The sequence below is a fragment of the Molossus molossus genome, unplaced genomic scaffold (genome assembly GCF_014108415.1).
Source record: "Molossus molossus isolate mMolMol1 unplaced genomic scaffold, mMolMol1.p scaffold_m16_p_10, whole genome shotgun sequence".
Taxonomy (NCBI): domain Eukaryota; kingdom Metazoa; phylum Chordata; class Mammalia; order Chiroptera; family Molossidae; genus Molossus; species Molossus molossus.
The window spans coordinates 49811708-49832010 of NW_023425345.1; the positions used below are offsets into that span (position 1 = coordinate 49811708).

The 20303-nt window shown below is 41.7% G+C and overlaps 2 protein-coding genes across 2 annotated transcripts; one reads left to right on the forward strand and one right to left on the reverse strand.

Annotated features, from left to right (window-relative positions):
• Positions 1-1184: 1184 nt before the first annotated feature.
• On the forward strand, positions 1185-14445 carry LOC118623704 (olfactory receptor 8S1-like). Its single transcript, XM_036251520.1, has 3 exons — positions 1185-1215; positions 11094-11883; positions 14286-14445. The coding sequence occupies exons 1-3, from the start codon at positions 1185-1187 to the stop codon at positions 14443-14445; spliced, it is 981 nt and encodes a 326-aa protein (XP_036107413.1).
• Positions 14446-18111: 3666 nt separating this feature from the next.
• LALBA (lactalbumin alpha) lies at positions 18112-19799 on the reverse strand. The gene is made up of 4 exons (XM_036252966.1): positions 19649-19799; positions 19168-19326; positions 18642-18717; positions 18112-18172 (listed from the first exon to the last, which is right to left on the reverse strand). The coding sequence occupies exons 1-4, from the start codon at positions 19779-19781 to the stop codon at positions 18112-18114; spliced, it is 429 nt and encodes a 142-aa protein (XP_036108859.1). The 5' UTR covers positions 19782-19799.
• Positions 19800-20303: the final 504 nt, after the last annotated feature.

The following is a 20303-nucleotide window of genomic DNA, read 5'->3' on the forward strand; positions in this document are numbered from 1 at the left end:
CATACAATCTCAACAACAATAGATTGTTAGGTGCTTTTGAAGAACTTTATATTTAATCATATTTAATCCTAAAACCCCTATGTGCTACCATTATTATCTGCATTTTAAACAAGGAAATGGAGGCAAAGGGCTTTATGTATCTTTGTAAAGTCATATAGCTAATTCGTGGTCAGACTGGGATTTGAACCTACTCTGATACCGGAGCTCACATGTTCAGCCACTGATCTCTGATGTCCACTTATCCCCTAGGTGTCAGCTTTTCACAACTACCCATATTTTACCAAACATGGCTTGATTTTTCTCAGTCCTCAGCAGTTGAACTCATTGTTCTTGCAAACTAAATGTCATAAATACATTTCCAAGAGCATCATAGGCTTTCTTAATAGTTTGTCAAATTAACTCAATGTAGTGTCATTACTGACCCTCACTTACAATTTGAGCTCCCATTAGACTAATTACATTTTTTTGTCCTCATATCCATGTTCTTCAGTGGACAATTTTGAGAGCAGGGGCCATATATTAATCATTTTTTTTATTTTAAGTGGCTATCACAAAACCTGGTTATCATAGAAAGCAAACATGCTTCCTGAATAATAGTGATATGAAAAGAGAGTCAATACAATGAGAAAATTTCTTGCAAGATAATAGACCTTTGCTCCCATGCCTTTTTATATCATTTCTAGGGAAAGACCTGTGTAAATGGTTTTGGGGAACCACAGGACCATTACAGAGGTCATCCTCTGCAGACTGTCTGCCACCCCACACCCTTTGTGCTGTTCCTGAGGATTTACCTCCTGACCCTAATGGGGAGCCTAAAGAAGATGCTGATGATTAGGGCTGATTGCCACCTCCACATACCCATGTACTTCTTCCCGAGTTTCTTTGCTTTATTTTTAAATCTCTGCTTCTCTTCAGTCACTGTGCTCAAGATGCTGGAGAACCTGCTGTCTCAAAGGAAAACAATATCAGGGGACAGATGCCTGGCTCAGGTCTTCATTCTATTTGTTGCTGCAGGGACTGAAGCCGGAGTGCTCTCAGTGATGGCCTGTGACCGTTAACCCACCAACTGCCAGACTCTGCTCTGTGGACAGATAATGAGTAAACATCTGTATATGCAGCTTGTGTGGGGCTCATGAGAACTGGACTTCCTGGACGTACTCATCAACATCTTCCTAGCTGTAAACATGGTCTTCTATGAGGTCAAATCCTCCTCCGGTACAGCTGTGAGCTGCCCTCTCGCCTTTCTCTGTCCTGCCTGACATCTCCAGAAACCTCACTGCCTTGCTCTGCTCCACTTTCCTGCATGGCTGTGGACCTTCCTTTTGGTCTTCTTATTCTCCACCTGCCCTTCCCACCTCACTGCAGTAACACTTTACTATGGCTCAGGTTTGCTCTGCAATCTCGTGGCCAAACTCAGGTTCCCCACAGGGTTGATCTTCTCTGTACAATATACTGTGGACACTCCCATTCTGAATTCCCTCATTTACAGCCTGGAAAAGAAGAAGGTAAAGGCAGCTCTGAAAAAAACTGAAAAAGTATTTGCAACACATCATGTGCCTGAAATAAAAACAGAAGATGGTAGACAACTGGAATAAACTGCATACAAAAAGACATTATGGGAGTTCACAGTAGTAAGGAGTACTCCTACTCATTTACAATATCACATACTACAGCATAAATTAAAGGTGCATGAGAGAATGGCATGAAGTTACTATATGGAGGATAGCTCACTTTAATTTCTTTTAAAGGAAAAACAAATTATTAAATATCTACCTTAAGCTAGAAATTTTGTCATAAACATACAGTTTTATTTTTCTTATTGTAAAACATTTTCCTTATGAGGGTACGGGGGATAAATGGTCATGGATGGAGACTTGACTTAGGGTGGTGAACACACAATACAGTGCACAGATGATGTGTTGTGGAACTGTGCACCTGAAACCTGTATTTTGTTAACCAGTGTCACTACAATAAACTGAATATAAAGAGAGGAAAAAAACATTCTCCTTAAGCTTTGCATTTAGTAAAATCATTAGTTTTGTGAATCTATTGTCTTTCTTAATTGACTTTGGGGAGTACACTAAAAGATAAGAATGTAGAGTCCTGGATCTGTAAGAAAGAAAAGTCATAGGTAAGGATAGAGAGGGGGGTAGATAAACAATTCCAAATGGGATTCAACATTGTACTGAAATTTATATTTAGCTCAATAGGGCAAGAAAAAAATTGAAGAGCATAAAAGTAGAACAAAAGTAAAACTGTTTTTAATTAACAGATGACATTAGTGAGTATCTAAAAAATCCAAAGAAATTTACAAACTGTTAGAACTATTTAGCACATGAACTAAAGTCAATGAATTCAAAGGCAATATACAAGAGTATCTGAGGAAGGAAGTCTGCAAATATGGTGGAATAAGGACTTCCTACAATTTTCTCCTTCATAAAAACAGAAGACAGGCAAAAATCGTCAGAATCACATTTTTCAGAACTCTGTAAGTTAACCACAAGTTTGCTACAATTCTTGAAGTATTTAATGATAAAAAGTGGCTGAATCTTGGTAAGAACCATGCCATTCGGGATGTTTTGACTTGCTCTATTCCCATCCCACCCTGCTCAGCTCTGCAGTAGATGTGAAACCCAACATCCCTCAGTCATGGTACAAATCAGCAGACCAGCAACCTCTGGAGCTCCTTCAAGAGCTATTCCCCATCCTGTTCCCAGAGAACAGTCATTACTTTACCTGTCTTGTTATTCCTTGGAAGACCCCACTTACAAGATTGTAGCCAAGTGTGAACAGTATTTTCCCCAGGGGTATGTTTTGAAAAAAAAAATAGAGGCAATTATTGAACAGGATGCCTACTGAAGGCAGTAGATAACAGTTGGAAGAAACTATAGGCTAATCAACAAGTTTAAAAGGAAAAGCTGGGAAATGAGATGTCCATAGAGGGGGTTAAAATCTCCAATGTATTTGCCCTGGCCGGTTTGGTTCAGCGGTTAGAGCGTCGCCCTGGGATCCAGAGAGACCCGGGTTCTATCCCCGCTAAGGGCATGGACCTCAGTTACAGTTTGTCCCCAGCCCTAGTTGGGTTGTGTGGGTGGCAGCCACTCAATATGTCCCTTTCACGTTGATCTCTCTCTCTCTCTCTCCCTCCCCCACCCCACTCTATCTGAACAAAAAATAGAAAAATGTCCTTGGGTGACAATAAAAAAAAAAATCTCCAATGTATTTCTTGGAATCCAGAAGTTCATCCATATTCATAGGTCTGTGCATATAACCACACACTCAGTAAATAAATATGTGACAAAGAAATTGATCATTAAGAAAAACATTCTCCTTTAAGAAAATTTCCTCCTGTTGAATTGTATTTAGAAGATTTGTTCAGCTTCTGAAAATTCTAAGAGGTGTTAGAAAGGGAGTTCTGCAGAGGGTCATTTGGGGGGCGCTGGATGCAAGGGTGATAAAAAGAGCATCAAAAAAGTGGGTGGGGCAAAGAAAGGGGAGAAAGTGACCCATCTTCTCTCCCTACATAGACTCAAAATCCTGCGCCCTATGCTACTTGACCATCTACATTTTGGACCAGTGTCATCCAATAGGATTTTCTATAATGATGAGCATGTTCTAAATCAGACTGCCCAGTATGCTCACCACCAGCTCTGTGCACCTATTGAACACTTGAAATATATCTAATGTGAATGGAGATTGAAGTTTTCATTTTATTTAATTTTATCTTTTTAATTTAAATGAACATGTGTAGCTTGAAGCTACCATATGAGCAGTGCAGCTCTTTGCCAGAAGTTGGCAAATTTATTCTGTAAAGGGTCAGATAGTAAATATTTTAGATTTTGAGAGTTGTTGGAACTACTCAACTCTGCCATATTTCCACAAGAGCAATCACAGACAATAAATAAATAAATGAACTTAGCTGTGTTACCACAAAAGTCTATCTACAAATACAGGCAATGAGCCAGCTTTGGTCCATGGCCATGCTTTGAAAATCTCTGCTCTAGACCATGCAGACCCACAGAAGCCCAGGACATCACATGCCTTAGTACTCAATTACCTGCCTGGACTGATGCTTTTACTTTACTTTATTTACTTGTAATTTAGTTCTGTTACTTTCCTTATTAATTCATTTGAGATCTTTTTTATTATTATTATTCATTTTCATATTTGAATCACCAGAGGTAGAAATTCTGTAGCAGTAGTGTTAGGGATTTCACGTTCACAACTTTGTTGGATGCAATCTCTGTAATATGTGGTGGCGCTAGCATCCCTCAGATCCCTCTAGTTTAAAACTTGTATATAACTCTGACTGCTCTTTCTCACTTACCCTAACCACCCAGACATAGTTAGAACTTAACTCCTTAGGCATTTTCTCTCCCTTTTGTCACAGCCCTCATTCAAACCTTCATTATTTCAGAAGTGTTTTAAATATTCCCCTAATCTTGTCAATGGCTCTATACCACTCAGATCCATCTTCTATGCAAAGTTTACAATGTTACATATTTTTTAATATGCTTATATGTTCATGTACATCAGAGTTTAAAATCTTTATGCCCAGTGCTTGGAGAAATTAAAGTCCATGTTGCTTTTAGTATGACATATAAAGCCATATATAATCTACCTCTCTACCTCCAGGCATCATCTCTAATTGATTCAATTTTCAAATCACTACATTCATGATTTTTCCCACATGAATCATTCTATTTCTCACCTATTTGAAATGTATTCATTTGTCCACTTGACCACTCATCTTCAAGCTGGATAAGTAAGTGTCTTCTATCTGCGTCCACATCGCCTCTTTGTACTGCATTTCAGTATGTACACAATGCTCCCTACTGTCCTGTCACTAATATGGTCCTTATTCAACTGTCAAAATCTCTGTAGGCCAGGGACTCTTCCATAATAATTTTCATAATTATGTTTATAGTGCATTCTGGACATTTTAAATGCTCTTTGATAAGCAGATGCCCAAGACAATATCCTAGAGGCCACAGGATATGGGGGAAATTGCCTTCACGTACATAAATCAGAAAATACATTTTTATGTTTCTAAATAATAGTTAAATTCTCTAATTTTATACCAATTGCAAAGCAATTAATGAATTAATTTAAGAAAAAATGCTATTCAATGGAGTACTATGCAGCTGTAAGAAAGAAAGATCTCTTATCCTTTGAGACGACATGGAGGGACCTGGAAAGTATTATCCTAAGTGAAATCAGCCAAACAGAGAAAGACAAGTATCATATGATCTCACTTATTTGTGGAATATAATGAACATAACAGTCTAAGGAATGGGGTAGTCCCAGAGACGTGGAAGTGGAGTACAGATCGACAATCCCCAGAGAAGGGGGTGGGGGGAGATATAAACCACAGAACTTATATGCATGTATGCATGAACAGTGGACATGGACAACACAGCTGGGGACAGGGTGGGGAGGGAAAACGAGGGGAGAATCAGGAAAAAAGGAGAAACATCTGTAACAAAAATTAATTAATTAATTAATTTTAAAAAAGAAAAAGTGCTATTAAAGCAGAATATTGCACTATATATAAGCCAGATTTAATTTTCTTAATACAATAGTTTAACATTTTACTACAACAAGAAACAGTAGTCCCCAATATTTAGTTATGATTCCTGACTAAATTCTCATTGGCATACTTATAAGCCATCAAGACTTTGTGCCCATTGTGAGTTTATTCAAGTCCATGAATCAAAAAGTTTTGTAAAAATCTACTATCTAAGGGAGACTTCAGAAGTTCAGATTCATATTATTTTGTCTTCAGCAAAAATTTCAGTATCTTAATTGTGATAAAGATAATATTTTATATTGTAAAGAAATAAACATATGCACACATATATAATACATGTTCTCTTTGTATACAGTTTCAAATATTTACCAAGTATTTCCCTCTTTTCTCTACTGTCTATCAGTGTAATATTTACCAATAACCATAAGACTTCTAATAAATTTTTGACAACTAGATTTATACATACAAATGGACCAAACGTTATGTATCGAAATATCTAGAGGCAGCTAAATATTGTACCTGGAGCATAAGGAAAGGAGAAACACATATAAGAAAATGTTGTTCTAGCTCTGTTATAAATCATTATATAACTTAGGGCCAGTCATTTATTCTCTCCAGACCCAAGATATTTACTTGAATGACATGAACAGGGTATCGGACGGGATTATCTCTGAAGATGATTATGTCAACATTCCAAACTATCCCTCACAGGTTCTAGTGAGTCAGTTCTTCACTGCACAGGCTCAGCTGAACTGGGCCAAGCCTATCACCATTTCACTGGAAACTAACCCTGCAGAATCCAGCTGCTCCGCTTGTCACTGTTGATCAGCCCTTAGCACCTTCGCCCCACTTGCCTTTCATGACTAGCATTTGACTGTTTCCCTGAAAACCTCTCTGATAGTTGAAACAAAGGATCACTAAAATATTCATCTGATAGATGTTTATGAATTCAAATTGTGTAGGCAAAAAAAAAATAACCTGCAGGTCAGTTAAAGATCAGTGTGTAGCTTCCCTTTCCTTTTTCAAATGAGACGTACTGAGACTATGCATGTGAAGGATGCTGCCACCCACTCTGTCTCGCTTCACATCACACCACACACCTGAGAGTTGTCCTCAGAGTCAAAGCTTCAACACAGAAGTTCCAAACACACACTACATAGAATCCCCTGAGCTTTTAAAAAAATTCTGCTTCTTTCATGCCTGAGTCTAAAGTTGGGTGTCAAGCTGTGACTCCAGAGAATAAAGGACATTGGCTCCCCATTTCCTGGGCTCCCAGGCTCAACCAGTGACCTACCAACTGCCCAATCTATCCTGCTCTTCTGAAGGGTTACATCTGGGAATCACTCACTTCATGAATTCTCCTACCACAGAATTTAGAGTCAGAGAGGAATTTTAAAAAAGGAGGGTCCAAGGGTTTAGGCTTAAGACTATTGGGAAGAAACTCTTACCCCTTTTGTTGAGGGTTTGAGAATACTAGTGGCTAGTGAGGCAAATGAGCAGGACCAGGCCAGAGCTCAGAGGATGCATGTCCTGAAGCTTCTAGGGTATTCATTTGCAAAGCTCTTATTGTGACTTGGCAAAAAAAAAAAATAAGTCTCCTGAAGTTCCTGTAATTGGGTTATAAAATTACTACTAGTCCTCATGAACACAGAGACCTCTCAGGAAAGATCAGCGTGACAGGAAGTTTTCTGAGCCCCAAAAGCCCATAACCTGGCAATGTCTTCCATGATTGTTGGGAGTTTCCCCCCTCTCTTACCTGACAATTTGCACTTTTGGGTGTATACCCAAAGGAAATGGAAATAAAGGTATGGAAGAGATATATGGACTCCCGTGTTTATTGCAGCATTATTCATAATAGCCAAGATATGAAAACAACCTAAGTGCCCATCAACAGATGAATGAATAAAGAAGATGTGATATACAATTAATGATGTGGTATACAATAGAATATTATTCCACCGTGAGAAAAAAGGACATCCTGCCAGTTGCAACAACATGGATGGATCTTGAACACATTATGCTAAGTGAGATAAGTCAGTGTAAGACAAGTAATGTATGATATCACTTATATGTGGAATCTGAAAAAGCCAAATGCATAAAAACAAAGAATAAAATAGTGGTTGCCAGGAGATGAGATGTGGGGAAATAGGAGGGATGTTGTTTAAGGGTTCAAACTTGCAACAAGTATTGAAGTCCAAGAGCTCTAATGCACAGTACAGTGAATGTAGAATACTGTGTTATAATTATAAAACTTGCTAGGAGACTAGAACTTAATTATTCTAACTGTTGATAAAACAGTTAGAATAGCATGACCACATGCTAAACCTGACAAGCTCAAGGGAGGCCTGCATGGCAGGACTTACAAACTCAGAGACCAAAAGTAATCACATGGGATGGTCTGAACACAAAAATTCCTAACTAAAAGGGACTCATAGCACGTCAGCACATCCTAGGCCTGTAGATTCCTTAACAAAGGTCAATCTTTGCCTCAAGGGAGCCTTTCTGTTATCTTTTTGCATCTAAAATAACATACTTTGAAATGTCAGCATAATCTTTTCCAGACCCCTGAAGGTCCAACCACAGGCACCAGAGCAGGAAACCACAGAACCTCTCCTTGTAACCTTATTGCCTGCTGTACCATCCCTATGTGTTGCAAATGTCAATTATTAACAATTCTGATCCCACCAATGTAAAAGAAGTATGTCTCTCCATGTGCTTCTTATTCAATCTCTGCTTTGCTTTCTCCTGCCCCTTAATCAACCACGAATGGAGTTCATGTAACCCTCCTTGCACAACCTACTTTTGTTCTAATGTATAAAAGAAACTGCAGCCCTGGCTGGTTTGGCTAGGCGGTTGGAGCGTCCGCCTGCGGTCTGGAGAGACCCGGCTTCAGTTCCCGCTAAGGGCACATACCTCGGTTGCAGTTTGTCCCCGGCCCTGGTTGGTCGTGCGGTGGCAGCCACTCGATGTGTCCCTTTCACGTCGATGTTTCCCTCTCTCTCTCTTCCTCTCTCTCCCTCCCACTCCCACTCTATCTGTACAAAAAAATGGAAAAATGTCCTCGGGTGAGGATAAAAAAAAAAAAAGAAGAAATTGCAAAACTGCCATTCTCCAAAACATTTCTCTCAATCTGTTGAGATTTCATTTCCTGGGAATCGTGGTCAGTTTGGCTCAAATAAACTCAAAACATGCTCTATTGGTTTGGATAGTTCTTACATGGACATAACCACTAGAAATGATAACTATATAAAGTGATAGAGGTATTAATTATTGCTACAATGGCAATCATATTGTAATACAAAATGTTGGTCAAATATCGAATGGCCATGTTTCCAAACGGAGGATCTGCAGAGTTGTAGTCTATGAAAAGAAAACAAATAAACAGCAAAACCTCTGGAATAGTCAAAGTGGTACTCCAGTTGCAGTTAATTAGATGACCCACTGACTGTTGATGTTGCATTTAGATTCTGGTATGGAAAGTAACCTTTAGTGACTAACACAAATAATCAGATGAAAATGTGATGTCCAGGAAAAAAGAAAAAATAACACTTTTCTATAATTTCTACTTCTGTGAATGTTTACATTTGTCCATAATAAAATGTTTTTAACACAGTTAAAATTTTGTTTTAAAGTTTTTAATCTGTTTGGATTTTACTTGAATTGCAATAAGTGAACAGATTTTGGATGATTTAATAAATTTGTATTTTTTTCTTTTTCATTAAAATATCTTCACTATCATTTTCATTTTTAAAATATCTTCAATATCTTCTTTCACTTTTGTCTTTTATCATTATCTTCTTTTTATAATCACAAATATACATTTAAAACATAAGAAAGTGGGGGGACAGAGGGAGAAAGGAAGAGAGGAAGGGAGGGAAGCAGGCAAAGGAGACAGAGAAGTCCAACATTTAGAACTAGAAAACTCTAGAGCTCTATATTCTTGTCTTTAGAAAGTATTTGCCCTAGGGCCCCTCTTATATGATGCAAACCCATTGAAATGAGAGTGATACAGGCGAGGAACCCTTGACCCTGGAGAACTCATTCAGATTCAGAGCAGGCCTCCTGCTTAAGGGCCTCTCCAGGGACCTCCCTCACTCTCTCTAGGCCTAACTGGGATCAAGTCCCTCTGGCCATTGTTATTTGGGCAGATGAGTCAAAAAGGCTTCCCTTTGGACAGAAAGACTACAGGGATATTTCCCTGCTTAGAGGTTCCACCCTGCGTCTTCCAAAGGAAGGACAAGATCCGGGAAGCCACACAGCTCTAACCATATCTGTGGCTTTTGTTCCAGTGTTGGAACAGACACCATTCAGGTATCCTCCACTGAGAGCATCTCTTGTTGGCCTACGGAGCCCAAGTGAAGACAAGTCTTCTTCTCGTTCAAATCCATCTTCTAAAACTATTCTCTCTCCTTCTCGTTCAAATCCATTCTTCTCCTAAAACTATTCTCTCAAAACTAGTTAAAGCCATGGCTAGAAATCAGATCCTCATTTATCATCTTCCTGAGTTACCTATCAAGAAGGGAGGGTGACCAGTTTACCTTCCTCTGCTCTAGACTAAATCCTGTAACTGCCCATTTTACCAGGTGTTGTTTTGGGTGCTCTTTTTTCTCTCCTTTTTCTTTTCTATTTTTTTGTTTGTTTGTTTGTTTGTTTGTTTGTTTTACTTTACCAACCCTGTGATGTGGAGAAGATGATTCAAGTTTGACTTGGTTTTAGCCAAATCTCCTGGCACCATCTCAGAGAATAACCCAGTCTTCGTGGCTCCCATGTTAAATCCTGATATTACAGTGCAAACAGCGGACAGTACAAATTCACAGAAACCCTGGAATGGGAAGGCCTTGCAATACCTGATGTGCACAGCCCTTACATCCATTTTGAGGACTTCTTCCTGCCCAGCTTGCATGAAACCAGCAAACACCCTTGTGTGTCACTCTGCCTGGGTTGACATAGAAGGGGAGAAGGAGTTTCTACTGAGTACCAGAAATACCCAAGGAAGGTCATTCCTCAATCTTTAGGATTTCTAAGCAGAAATGACTTTAGAAACTAGAGTTTTCCCAGACATTTTTTTTTTAATGAGGCTATTTTGTTGTTTTTTAACTCACAAATTTCCAGTGGCAGAGAAAGGTCTTGTGCCATCACCAGGTATCACAATACCCCTAACAACCATTTAAACATTCATCATGGTCGGTCAGCCAAACGTTTATTACTGACTCACTATGACAGTCAGCCCTCTGCGGTTTGAACTCAGTTCCTTTTGGAACTGGCGAACAGCACTTCTCAGTGCTCCGGCATCTGTTCCCAACTCCCTTCCTTTCCTTTTCCAGTCTGCATAATCTCTGTTCTCTTCTCTGTCCTTCTTAGGTCTGATTCTCTACACCCTTCCTTCCCACTTCTCCACCTTGGCCAGCAGGTTACTGCCTTAGGCTGGGAAGGGCTGATGAGGTCTGACATGGCAGGGTCTCCTTTGCTGCATGATCTGAGCTTTATTCAAATACCTCATCACCAGGCATGGTCTGAGACTGAACCTATTTGAGCATTGTTTTCCGTTCTTGTCCCTCTAAAGGGAAACTTGACTGCTCCATGGAAATTGGCAACACAACCACAGTCACTGCTTTTGTTCTCCTAGGACTATCTAACAACCCTCGGGTCCAGGTAGTACTTTTTGTACTGTTCCTGGTGATTTACCTCCTGATTCTCATGGAGAACCTGCTGATGTTGCTGGTGATCAGAGCTGATTCCCACCTCCACACCCCCATGTACTTCTTCCTGAGTCACCTCTCCTTCCTGGATGCTTTCTATTCCTCAGTCATTGTGCCTAAACTGCTAGAGAACCTTCTTTCCAAGTGGAAGACTATATCCCTTCCTGAGTGTTTCACCCAGATTTCCTTGGTCATATTTTCTGGAGCCACAGAAGCTTGCCTCCTTGCAGTCATGGCCTATGACCGCTTCCAGGCTGTGTGCCACCCACTGTTGTATGTGGTAGCTATGGACAGGAAGGTATGTGCTGGCCTGGTGGGAGCATCCTGGGTCATAGGAATGGGGACCGGCCTAGTTAACACCCTTCTCCTGGCTCAACAGCACTTCTGTGGCCCCAGCCTCATCCATAGTTTTGTCTGCGAGCTTCCTCCAGTGCTCCTTTTGGCCTGTTCTGACTCCTACATTAGCATCGCCTCCATCCTGACAACCATGGTGATCCTGGGCATTGGCACCCTTGCCCTACTGCTGGGTTCCTACACCCGTATCATCAGGACAGCCCTGAGGATTAACTCTGCCGAGGGTCGGAGCAAGATCTTCTCCACCTGCTCTTCCCATGCTCTCGTGGTCACCATCTTTTACGGTTCAGGAGTTGTCAGGTATGTCCTACTACACCTCCTGAATGTAAAAGTAGGAGAGTCCTCACTCTAAAGTGGCCTTGGCCTGTAGAAGAGAACATTGCAAAGTAGCGGGATAATAACTGTGATGGAATTCAGAAAGCTGGGTTCTAGTTCTGGCTGTGCTGTGGACTGACTGTGATTTATGAAAAATCGATTGTCTTTTAGAGGCCTCAGTGGTCTACTCTGAAAAATGAGCTTATACAACGACTAAACATGTTCTTTCTTTCTTTAACGTATGATTTGGGGAGCTGTTAGTAGATTTTTATTAAAAAAATAAAAACAGCCCTGGCCGGTTTGGCTCAGCAGTTGGAGCATCGCCCTGCGGACAAGAGAGTCCCAGGTTCAGTTCCCGCTAGGGGCACGTACCAAACAAAAATAATAATAATCTTTGAAACAGATTTCATCTTTCTTTCTAGCTGGAAGATGATGTCTCCAAAGCCTATGTATAACTCTGTATTAGGCACCTACGAAACACAAGCTGCTTTACATGATTGATTTTATTATGTATTGTGCTACAAGAGAAATATTGTTAACCCCATTTTCAGACAAGGAACCTGAGTTTCAGGAGTAACCAGGTAATTTCTCAGAGACCCCAGAACAAAATAGTGATGGAGCCATAATTTTAAGCAAACCTCACTTACTTCAATCCTCATGTTCTTTCCTGCCATGCTTCTCTCAAACATAAACAGCTCCAGTCGATGAGTCTTCACTTACTAGGACACATGTAATGATGGTCTGGGCTCTCTATTACTAAAATGGAGATGGATTCGTACAAACTGCTCCATACTTTTCTCATCTGCCTGTGACTTGGAGAGAGGCCAGGGGTGGGAATGGATGATACAGAATGGTCTAGCCCTGGCTGGTGTGGCTAAGCGGTTAGAGCATCGGCCCATAGACCAAAGAGTCGCAGGTTTGATTCCAGTAAGGGCACCTACCTTAGATGCAGTTCAGTTCCCAGCCCTGGTCAGGGTCATGCAGGAGGCAGCCAATCAATGTGTCTCACGTCCATGTTACTCTCTCCCTCCATCCCATTCCATCTAAAAATAGATGGAAGAATATCCTCAGCTGAGGATTTCAAAAGAAGAATGTTCAAGGAGAGCTCACCTGAGCCTGTTTTCATTACCTTATATGCCATAAAAGGACAAAAGATTTCTCCTACTTACTTCACAGAAATGTTAGGAGAGATAAATTAAATGATGAAAATAACACAGTAAAACAAATACATTTTTTTAACCAAGCACACCAAACCCACAAAGAACATTTCAATGATGATGGTACCATTGCTTTAAAAAAAAAGAAAAGAGCCCTGGCCGGTTTGGCTCAGCAGTTAGAGCATCGGCCTGCGGTCCGGAGAAACCCGGGTTCGGTTCCCACTAAGGGCACATACTTTGGTTGCAGTCTGTCCCCAGCCCTGGTTGGGTCGTGTGGGTGGCAACCACTCGATGTGTCGCTTTCACGTCGATGTTTCTCTCTCTCTCTCTCCCTCTCCCTCTATTTGAACAAAATATCGAAAAATGTCCTCGGGTGAGGATAAAAAATAAAATAAAATAAGAAAAGAAAAGAAAAGTAGCTCTGGCTGGTTTGGCTTAGAGGTTGGAACGTCGGCCTGCGAAGTAGAGAGTCCTGGGTTCGGTTCTTACTCGGGGCATGTACCAAAAATTTTAAAAAGTAATGCTTTTTTTAAAAAATACTCCCAATGGCACTGTAACAAGATGCATCCAAAATTTTAATCTTATATTTTTAATTCATATATTGTGCTTAACACATTTTTTATCTTCCACTTTATCAATCATGGTTCTCTTTTAAGCAGAGAAAAATGCACTTGAAAAAGACAAATGTTTGTTCCACTAACCATTATAAAAATGATGTGCTATGATTCTGAGGGTAATTCCCAGAGTTCGGAATGTGGGGAACAATGACAACTTTACTGGACAAAGCATACAGTTTTGCTGAAACAATGATCACAGGATGAAAACATGTAATTGTATATATAGAAAAACAAAATGAAAAATCCTTATGTTGTCGTCACAGCTATTAAAGAAAGATGCTTTGAAGAGGATGCAGGGCCTCGGAGGTGCATGGAATTGTGACTAGTTCCGTCCCCGCCTGCAGCACGGGCTCTGCCGCACTGCTTCCTGCTCCCCCAGGGCCGCGCCTGTCACGTCCTGTGTACGATCGCTCCTGTTTGGAGGCATCTGGAGGCAGAAACGCCTGGCTTCTCACTGACCATGCAGTCATTTCTAGGTGCTGCTACCAGTGACAGTCGGCTCAGCTCTGAAGACCCTCTATGCAGAGTCTCTGGGATGGGATGGACCATGGCTGCCAACAGTATTGTGGCCATTGTCCTGAGTTCAGTTTATCTCTGTGCACTTGCCTTCCAGGTACATGACCCCAGCATCCGGCTCAGTCCTGGAGCAAGTGCTCACCATGCAGTACAGTGTGGTGACCCCTCTGTTAAACCCCCTCATCTACAGTCTGAAGAACCAGGACGTGAAGGCAGCTGTGAGGAGGCTGCTGGCCAGGAAGCCCAGGCTGACCTAACACAGGCCCCACTCCTCACAGGAGCACACGTTACCGGAAAGGAAAGGAGGCAAGAAGAGCTGTCAGCACTCAGCTATCTCAGCAGTCATTGTTTTCCGAAACAGAAGCCTTGGTTCTTCACCACAGGGCCTCCCCAGTCAAGTGAGATGGGGAAAACCCACAGACCAGGTGACGCCCATCCACGGGGGCCCAGTCTCCACACAGAAAAGTCCTCACAGCTCCACTGGCCATTTCTACAACTACGGCTTTCACTGCACTTTCTACCCTTCCTCTTTCTGCCTCTCCCTCGATTTTTTACTTTTGTCTCTGCACAAAGTATAAATCAACCTGTCTCATCACTAGCAAGTATCCAACTGCATTCTGGGAGAGCCCTGTCTTGGAACTGTGAGACCCAACTTCTTCTTTGTTCCCTCCCAACAAATTGCTGGCAAGACCTACAGCTCCATAATAACTTAGAAAGAAATTAAATAAAATAACTGCATCTCCTCCTGTCTTTGTTCTTAACAAGTAACACCTAAAGTAAAGCCTAGCAAATAATAATCCTCAATAACTACCTGCTGACAAATTAAGGAATGAATGGTGAGTCCACCTAGAGTCCTTTCTCTTGTATGAATCTAGAATATGGGAGAAGGTGAATACCCTCCTCTAACGTGCACGTCTTCATAGCCAAGCCCCTGTCTAATAGCTTTTGTATCCTGAGTATCTAGAATAATCCTGTCACCTAGCAGATTTCCAGTTGGTATTAGATGAGTGTGTGTGTGGGGGGGGGGGGAGGGTGAATGAGAGAGAAGGAAAGAAGGAACATACTAAAAGGAACATTTAATGTTGTCCAGTAAAATTCCTGCATTCACAAGAATATAGATGTCAGGGGAAGGTAGCAGGGAGGAAACACTGGGGTGGAAAGAGAGAAAAAGAGCCCATCTTTTCGGGCACTGTCCTGAGTCCTCCTCGCACAGAGCTCTGTAAATGGTGCGCACTGTGACAGCCTCTGTCCCAAGTCCCACCACAGCCCACGTTAGCTGGACCACGTCAGCTCCCCGCCTGGTTCAACATGTCCCAGGCTTAGAGGAATGAGGAGTTGGAGAGAGCAGAACAAGAGCTCAGCTGCCATCCCACCTCCCATTCAGCTCCTACAAAAGTTCTCAAGGAGTGATAACAGTTTCCTTTCTGTTTTCACCCAAAAGGCAAGACCTCTGCATCAGTCAAAACTACCTCCATGCCAGCTCCCCGGCATATCTCTGTCCCTGCCCTCGGACCCTCAGACTAAGACCCTCTTTAAAAATAAATGTATTATCAGTTTCTTTCAGCAAAGGCCTCCAAAGATTATGGCCTCATATATGGTATACCCACAGGTGAAATTTCCTGTATAGGATGAAGGCCAGGGCTGTGGAGCTGAGCCAAACAGCCACAACTTCGGTTACATTTCAGCGCTAGCTACATGATCAAGCCTGTCCCTTATACTTCATATTTTCCAGAACATATAGCTCCCTGAGGATGTGACTGAGACAGAGTAATAAGAAATAGATGTGTGAGCTCAGTGGGATGAATGGACATCCAATCCTGCCCTCACCAAACACCCATCCCCAAGGGTTAATCCTAAAACCCTGGAGATTTGAAGAAAAGCACTTTGTCCCATAATTAAGAGGGGAATAGCATGCAGTAACCCTGGGAGATGTATCACATTGTGTTTAAATTCACACAAAAATCATATCATGAATATCAAGTTATTTTCTGAGAGTTTGTTTTCATTAATTTTAGAGGAAGGATGGTCTCTCCAACCCTTGCCAGGTCCCTGACAAGCTACGGGGAACTCATTCTGGACCTGCTAGTCTCTGAGACAAGTTAGGTCAGAGTGCCTAAAGTCCCAGGGGGAATAGGGGGTAGGAGGAGTATAATTAGCTGCATTAGACATCGTAGGAAGACAGGAAGAAGAAGACAGAAATTAGAAGATAACACAGCTAATTTAGAAATGTGGTAAATTAAATTAGAGTTTTGGAATGCTGGATTGTAAAAGCAGGAAGAGATCTCTAAAAACCACCTAGATCAAACCCTCACTTTAAGGAAAGCAAATGGAGGTCAGAGGACAGAGACGACCTGCCCAGATCTGAACCATCAATGAGTAGTAGAAATGGACATTAGGACTCAAATCTCCTGCTTTTCCTTCTTTCACATTTCTTGTAATCATCGCGATAAATAAAGTTCTGTAAAAATCCTCCTTAAAAACAAGCTAAGGCCCTGGCCAGTTTGGCTCAGCAGTTAGAGCGTCCACCTGTGGTCCGGAGAGACCCGGGTTCGGTTCCCGCTAAGGGCATGTACCTTGGTTGCAGTTTGTCCCCGGCACTGGTTGGTCGTGCGGGTGGCAGCCACTCGATGTGTCCCTTCACATCGATGTTTCCCTCTCTCTCTCTTCCTCTTTCTCCCTCCCACTCTGTCTGTACAAAAAAATGGAAAAATGTCCTCGGGTGAGGATAAAAAAAAAAAAAACAAAAAAAAAAAACAAGCTAAGCCCTGGAAGGTTGGCTAAATTAATTGGAGCGTCGTCCCATACACCAAAAGTTTGCAGTTTTGATCTCTGGTCAGGGAACCGATTAGTGTTTCTCTCTCACATTAATGTTTCTCTTTCTCTCTCTCTCCCTCTCCCTTCCTATCTCTCTAAAATCAATAAAAACATATTATTGGTTGAGGATTAAAGAAACAACAACAAGTGAAGCAGCGAGGAGAAGTAATGGAGAGCAGGGTCTAAACTAAAAGGCCCCAGGTCTCCAGATTCTTCAATTACGGGGCTGACTATAAGGGTCTTCTGTTCTTATCACTGGTCCTCAGAGCAAGTTCCTCTTACAGCCATTTATGGAGATGATTTCCTTATTCCAAAGGTTTAAAAATCCCTCAACCTCCCTCAAGTTACCCATTTCAGATTCGTGGAGCCCCTGCCTTGCTGTCTTTTTCCCACTCCACATCTCCACCTGTCAAAATCCCACCCACAATTCAAAGACAACCCAAATGCTACTCCTTCCATGAATCCTTCCTTGATCCCTTCTTCCACACACACATCCAAATATAAATTATCTTATGAAGTTCGGGGCACATATCTAACCTCTCCCATGATGTTTGTAATACCATTCCTTGTATATAATTATTTATTCATGTTTATCTTATCTCTCTTTCTGGTCCTTTTAGCCAATCTTGAACCCCCTTTATAGTTCCTTGAATATGCTAGGTGATCCATAAAAGTGTGCTGACCAAGATGGTACAGAAAGTAAATCCATAACTTTCTGTTATAAGTTCAGCCTACTTCCCCTTAATAGATATGGAAGGTGGCTATGATCTATGGCTTCAGTGTCCACCCACTCACTCTATTTCCTCCCTCTCCCTCCTTGAAGAACATACAGCCAGCCACTCAAAATCAGGCCCTTTATTTAGGACAGAGAAAGACTGCATTGTTGTGGTAAAAGTGCCATCGGGGCACTGAGCATGGGACAAGAGTCCAGTGCACCAGTCCTGCACCCCTGGAGAATGGTCTTCACGTGTCCAGTGGTATTACTACAGGGCCCAGGTCTCAAAGGCAAACTAGCTTCAAGGAAGTAGAAAGATGCAAACTGAGGTATCTATGAGGAAGAGGAGTCCTGGGAGCATAATAAAGGCAGAAGCAGCAAGGACAGCCGGCGCTCACAACGTCTCACAGAGCCACTGTTCCAGCTTCTCAGAGCAGAGTGGTTTATGGGCCAACCTGATAATGGAAAGGAGACAGGACAAGTTGACTGACTGGATCTTAGCTCAAGTTTCCATCTAGCCTTACCCCCAGGAGGGCTGAGGTGGAACAGTATGGATGAAAACTACAGAAAGACTTTCGTAGCCTGATGAGCCACCTAGAGGTGTAGGGTCCATTTTTAATTCTAAATTTTATATATATATATATATTTATTAGGGTTAGGAAAGGTGCTAAAGGTTCATTTTCGATCTAGGACTATACAAGTAGAATTCTATGTCCACGTCTAGCTGAAAGGAGACTGGGTGTCAATCTTCTATTAGGGAACTCCTATTATGACAATGGCCAAACAGGAGTGGAAACCTGAGTCTACTTGATGAGTGTTCTAGATTAAATGACCAGAAGATAGAGAGGAGGAGAGTGGTGCTGGAGCTAAAGGGATGAGAAGAAGGAAGGGAAGGGAAAAGTAGAAAATACAATGAGGATTCACCAGTAGTCCATTCCTTTGTTATCCAGGATCTTCTTGGCACACATTATGTCATCAGTAAGGTCATCATCCAAGAACTCTGCCAGTGGTGAAAGGGAACAAAATGAGACAGCTAAGTATTACCCATAAAGGTGATGAGTTTTCCTCATTCCTGGATCTAGAAGGTCTTTTTTTTTTTCTGAACTGGAGGTTTATGGCTCTTGCCTTTCTATGTAAGAAAGCCAATAGAGTATTGCCTCCCCTAGATGAGGGCCATGTCTGATGGAATTGTCAACCTCATCAAGTGAATTACTCTGAAAATGCAGGGTATCAGACCTCAAGACTCTCACACAGCTCAGATCATCTACCCATCAACCTCAGGGGACTGTTTGTGGATTTAGTAATTATGAAAAGTCTAGCAGCAACCTCTTACTTAGCACTCTCAATTCAAGTCCCACAGTTGATGTGAAATTCAAGGCAGTGAATCCCGAGATTATCCCAGGGGTAGGCTCCAGAAAAACAGAGAAACAGGGTAAAAGAGGCCACTCACTATCACAGGAGATGTCACAGATGTTCCTTGACTGAAGTATCTGATTGTCCCTGCACCAAAGTTTATTATTGATCTGGAAGAGTCCGTATTCTGTTCTGCCATTGTTATTGACTATGGTTTGTGTGTCATATCCACTGATGTGAAATATCGTACAGATCCCTGGGGAAGAGAACAAAGGTATCACAGAGATGTCCAGCTGCAGCATAAATGAGACCCTGTATTCCTAGAGAGAAAAGGGCTCTCCAGCAAATCTCCAAATATGGCAAAGCAACAGAGTATCTTGTTGAGATAAAAAAAAGAAGAGTTCTAAAAAGATCAGACAACGGGAGAAAGAAGATATAGGAGAATAGATGTATTAAAAGAGTAAACAGAGAAGATAAGGATTATTAGATAATTGAATGAAAGTGGAGATGAAAGGGGGAGGAAAAGGAGGAGAGAAGCAGATGAAGAATGGGATAGAGCAAGGCCGCAGAAAACTCACATTCCGGTAAAGTGATGCCTCCATAGCCATCCATGTTTTTCAGCACCTGGGACAGCTCACATTTTGTAAATTGCTTAGCCTGGACAGCAGGGAACAGAATGCCCAGCAGGAGCAGAGAGACTAAGGACATCATGTTGACTTCCCCTAAGAATATGAAGTGGGGGCACCACTCAGCTTCACCTCCTTTTATTCATGGAGAAAGCTTCAGGAGCCCTGGTACCAAGCCCTACTTCTAGGAAAAGAATGAAGAAAAACTGGTTATGCCACACAGACACTGAGCCTGCCAACTTCCTTCCGTAATTTCACATCACTTTTCCTTCCCCTTCCCTAATCTCTAGTCCATACCAAGTATTGTTTGTTCTCTTTCCAGAGAGCGTTCCAAGCATGATCCTGTTTCCCATTTGGCTTTATTTATACCTTTGTTTCTTATAGGGTTGGTTCTAGGAAGGAGGATGTCCCCAGCCAACTTCAGGAACAAAGGAGAACTCAGAGTATTATGAATGAGGCAATCAGAGTATGCAATAAAAGTCCATGGCCAGCTCCTCTTCGTCCCATAGACATACAGAGTATGTGAAAGGGGTGTATGTCATTATATGCCATGATCCCAGGATTAGAACTGGCACTTGTGCAGTCAACCAAGGCATAGTACAAAGTC

Excerpts from the sequence above, each read along its gene's own strand:
- LOC118623704 (XM_036251520.1), top strand. The coding sequence starts at position 1,185 with ATGGTCTTCTATGAGGTCAAATCCTCCTCCG. Across the intron at positions 1,216-11,093 it reads TGAGGTCAAATCCTCCTCCG|GGAAACTTGACTGCTCCATG; the intron begins GTACAGCTGTGA and ends GTCCCTCTAAAG. Across the intron at positions 11,884-14,285 it reads TACGGTTCAGGAGTTGTCAG|GTACATGACCCCAGCATCCG; the intron begins GTATGTCCTACT and ends CTTGCCTTCCAG.
- LALBA (XM_036252966.1), bottom strand. The coding sequence starts at position 19,781 with ATGATGTCCTTAGTCTCTCTGCTCCTGCTGGGCATTCTGTTCCCTGCT. Across the intron at positions 18,718-19,167 it reads CTGTGACATCTCCTGTGATA|AGTTCTTGGATGATGACCTT; the intron begins GTGAGTGGCCTC and ends CACCACTGGCAG. Across the intron at positions 18,173-18,641 it reads AACAAAGGAATGGACTACTG|GTTGGCCCATAAACCACTCT; the intron begins GTGAATCCTCAT and ends TTCCATTATCAG.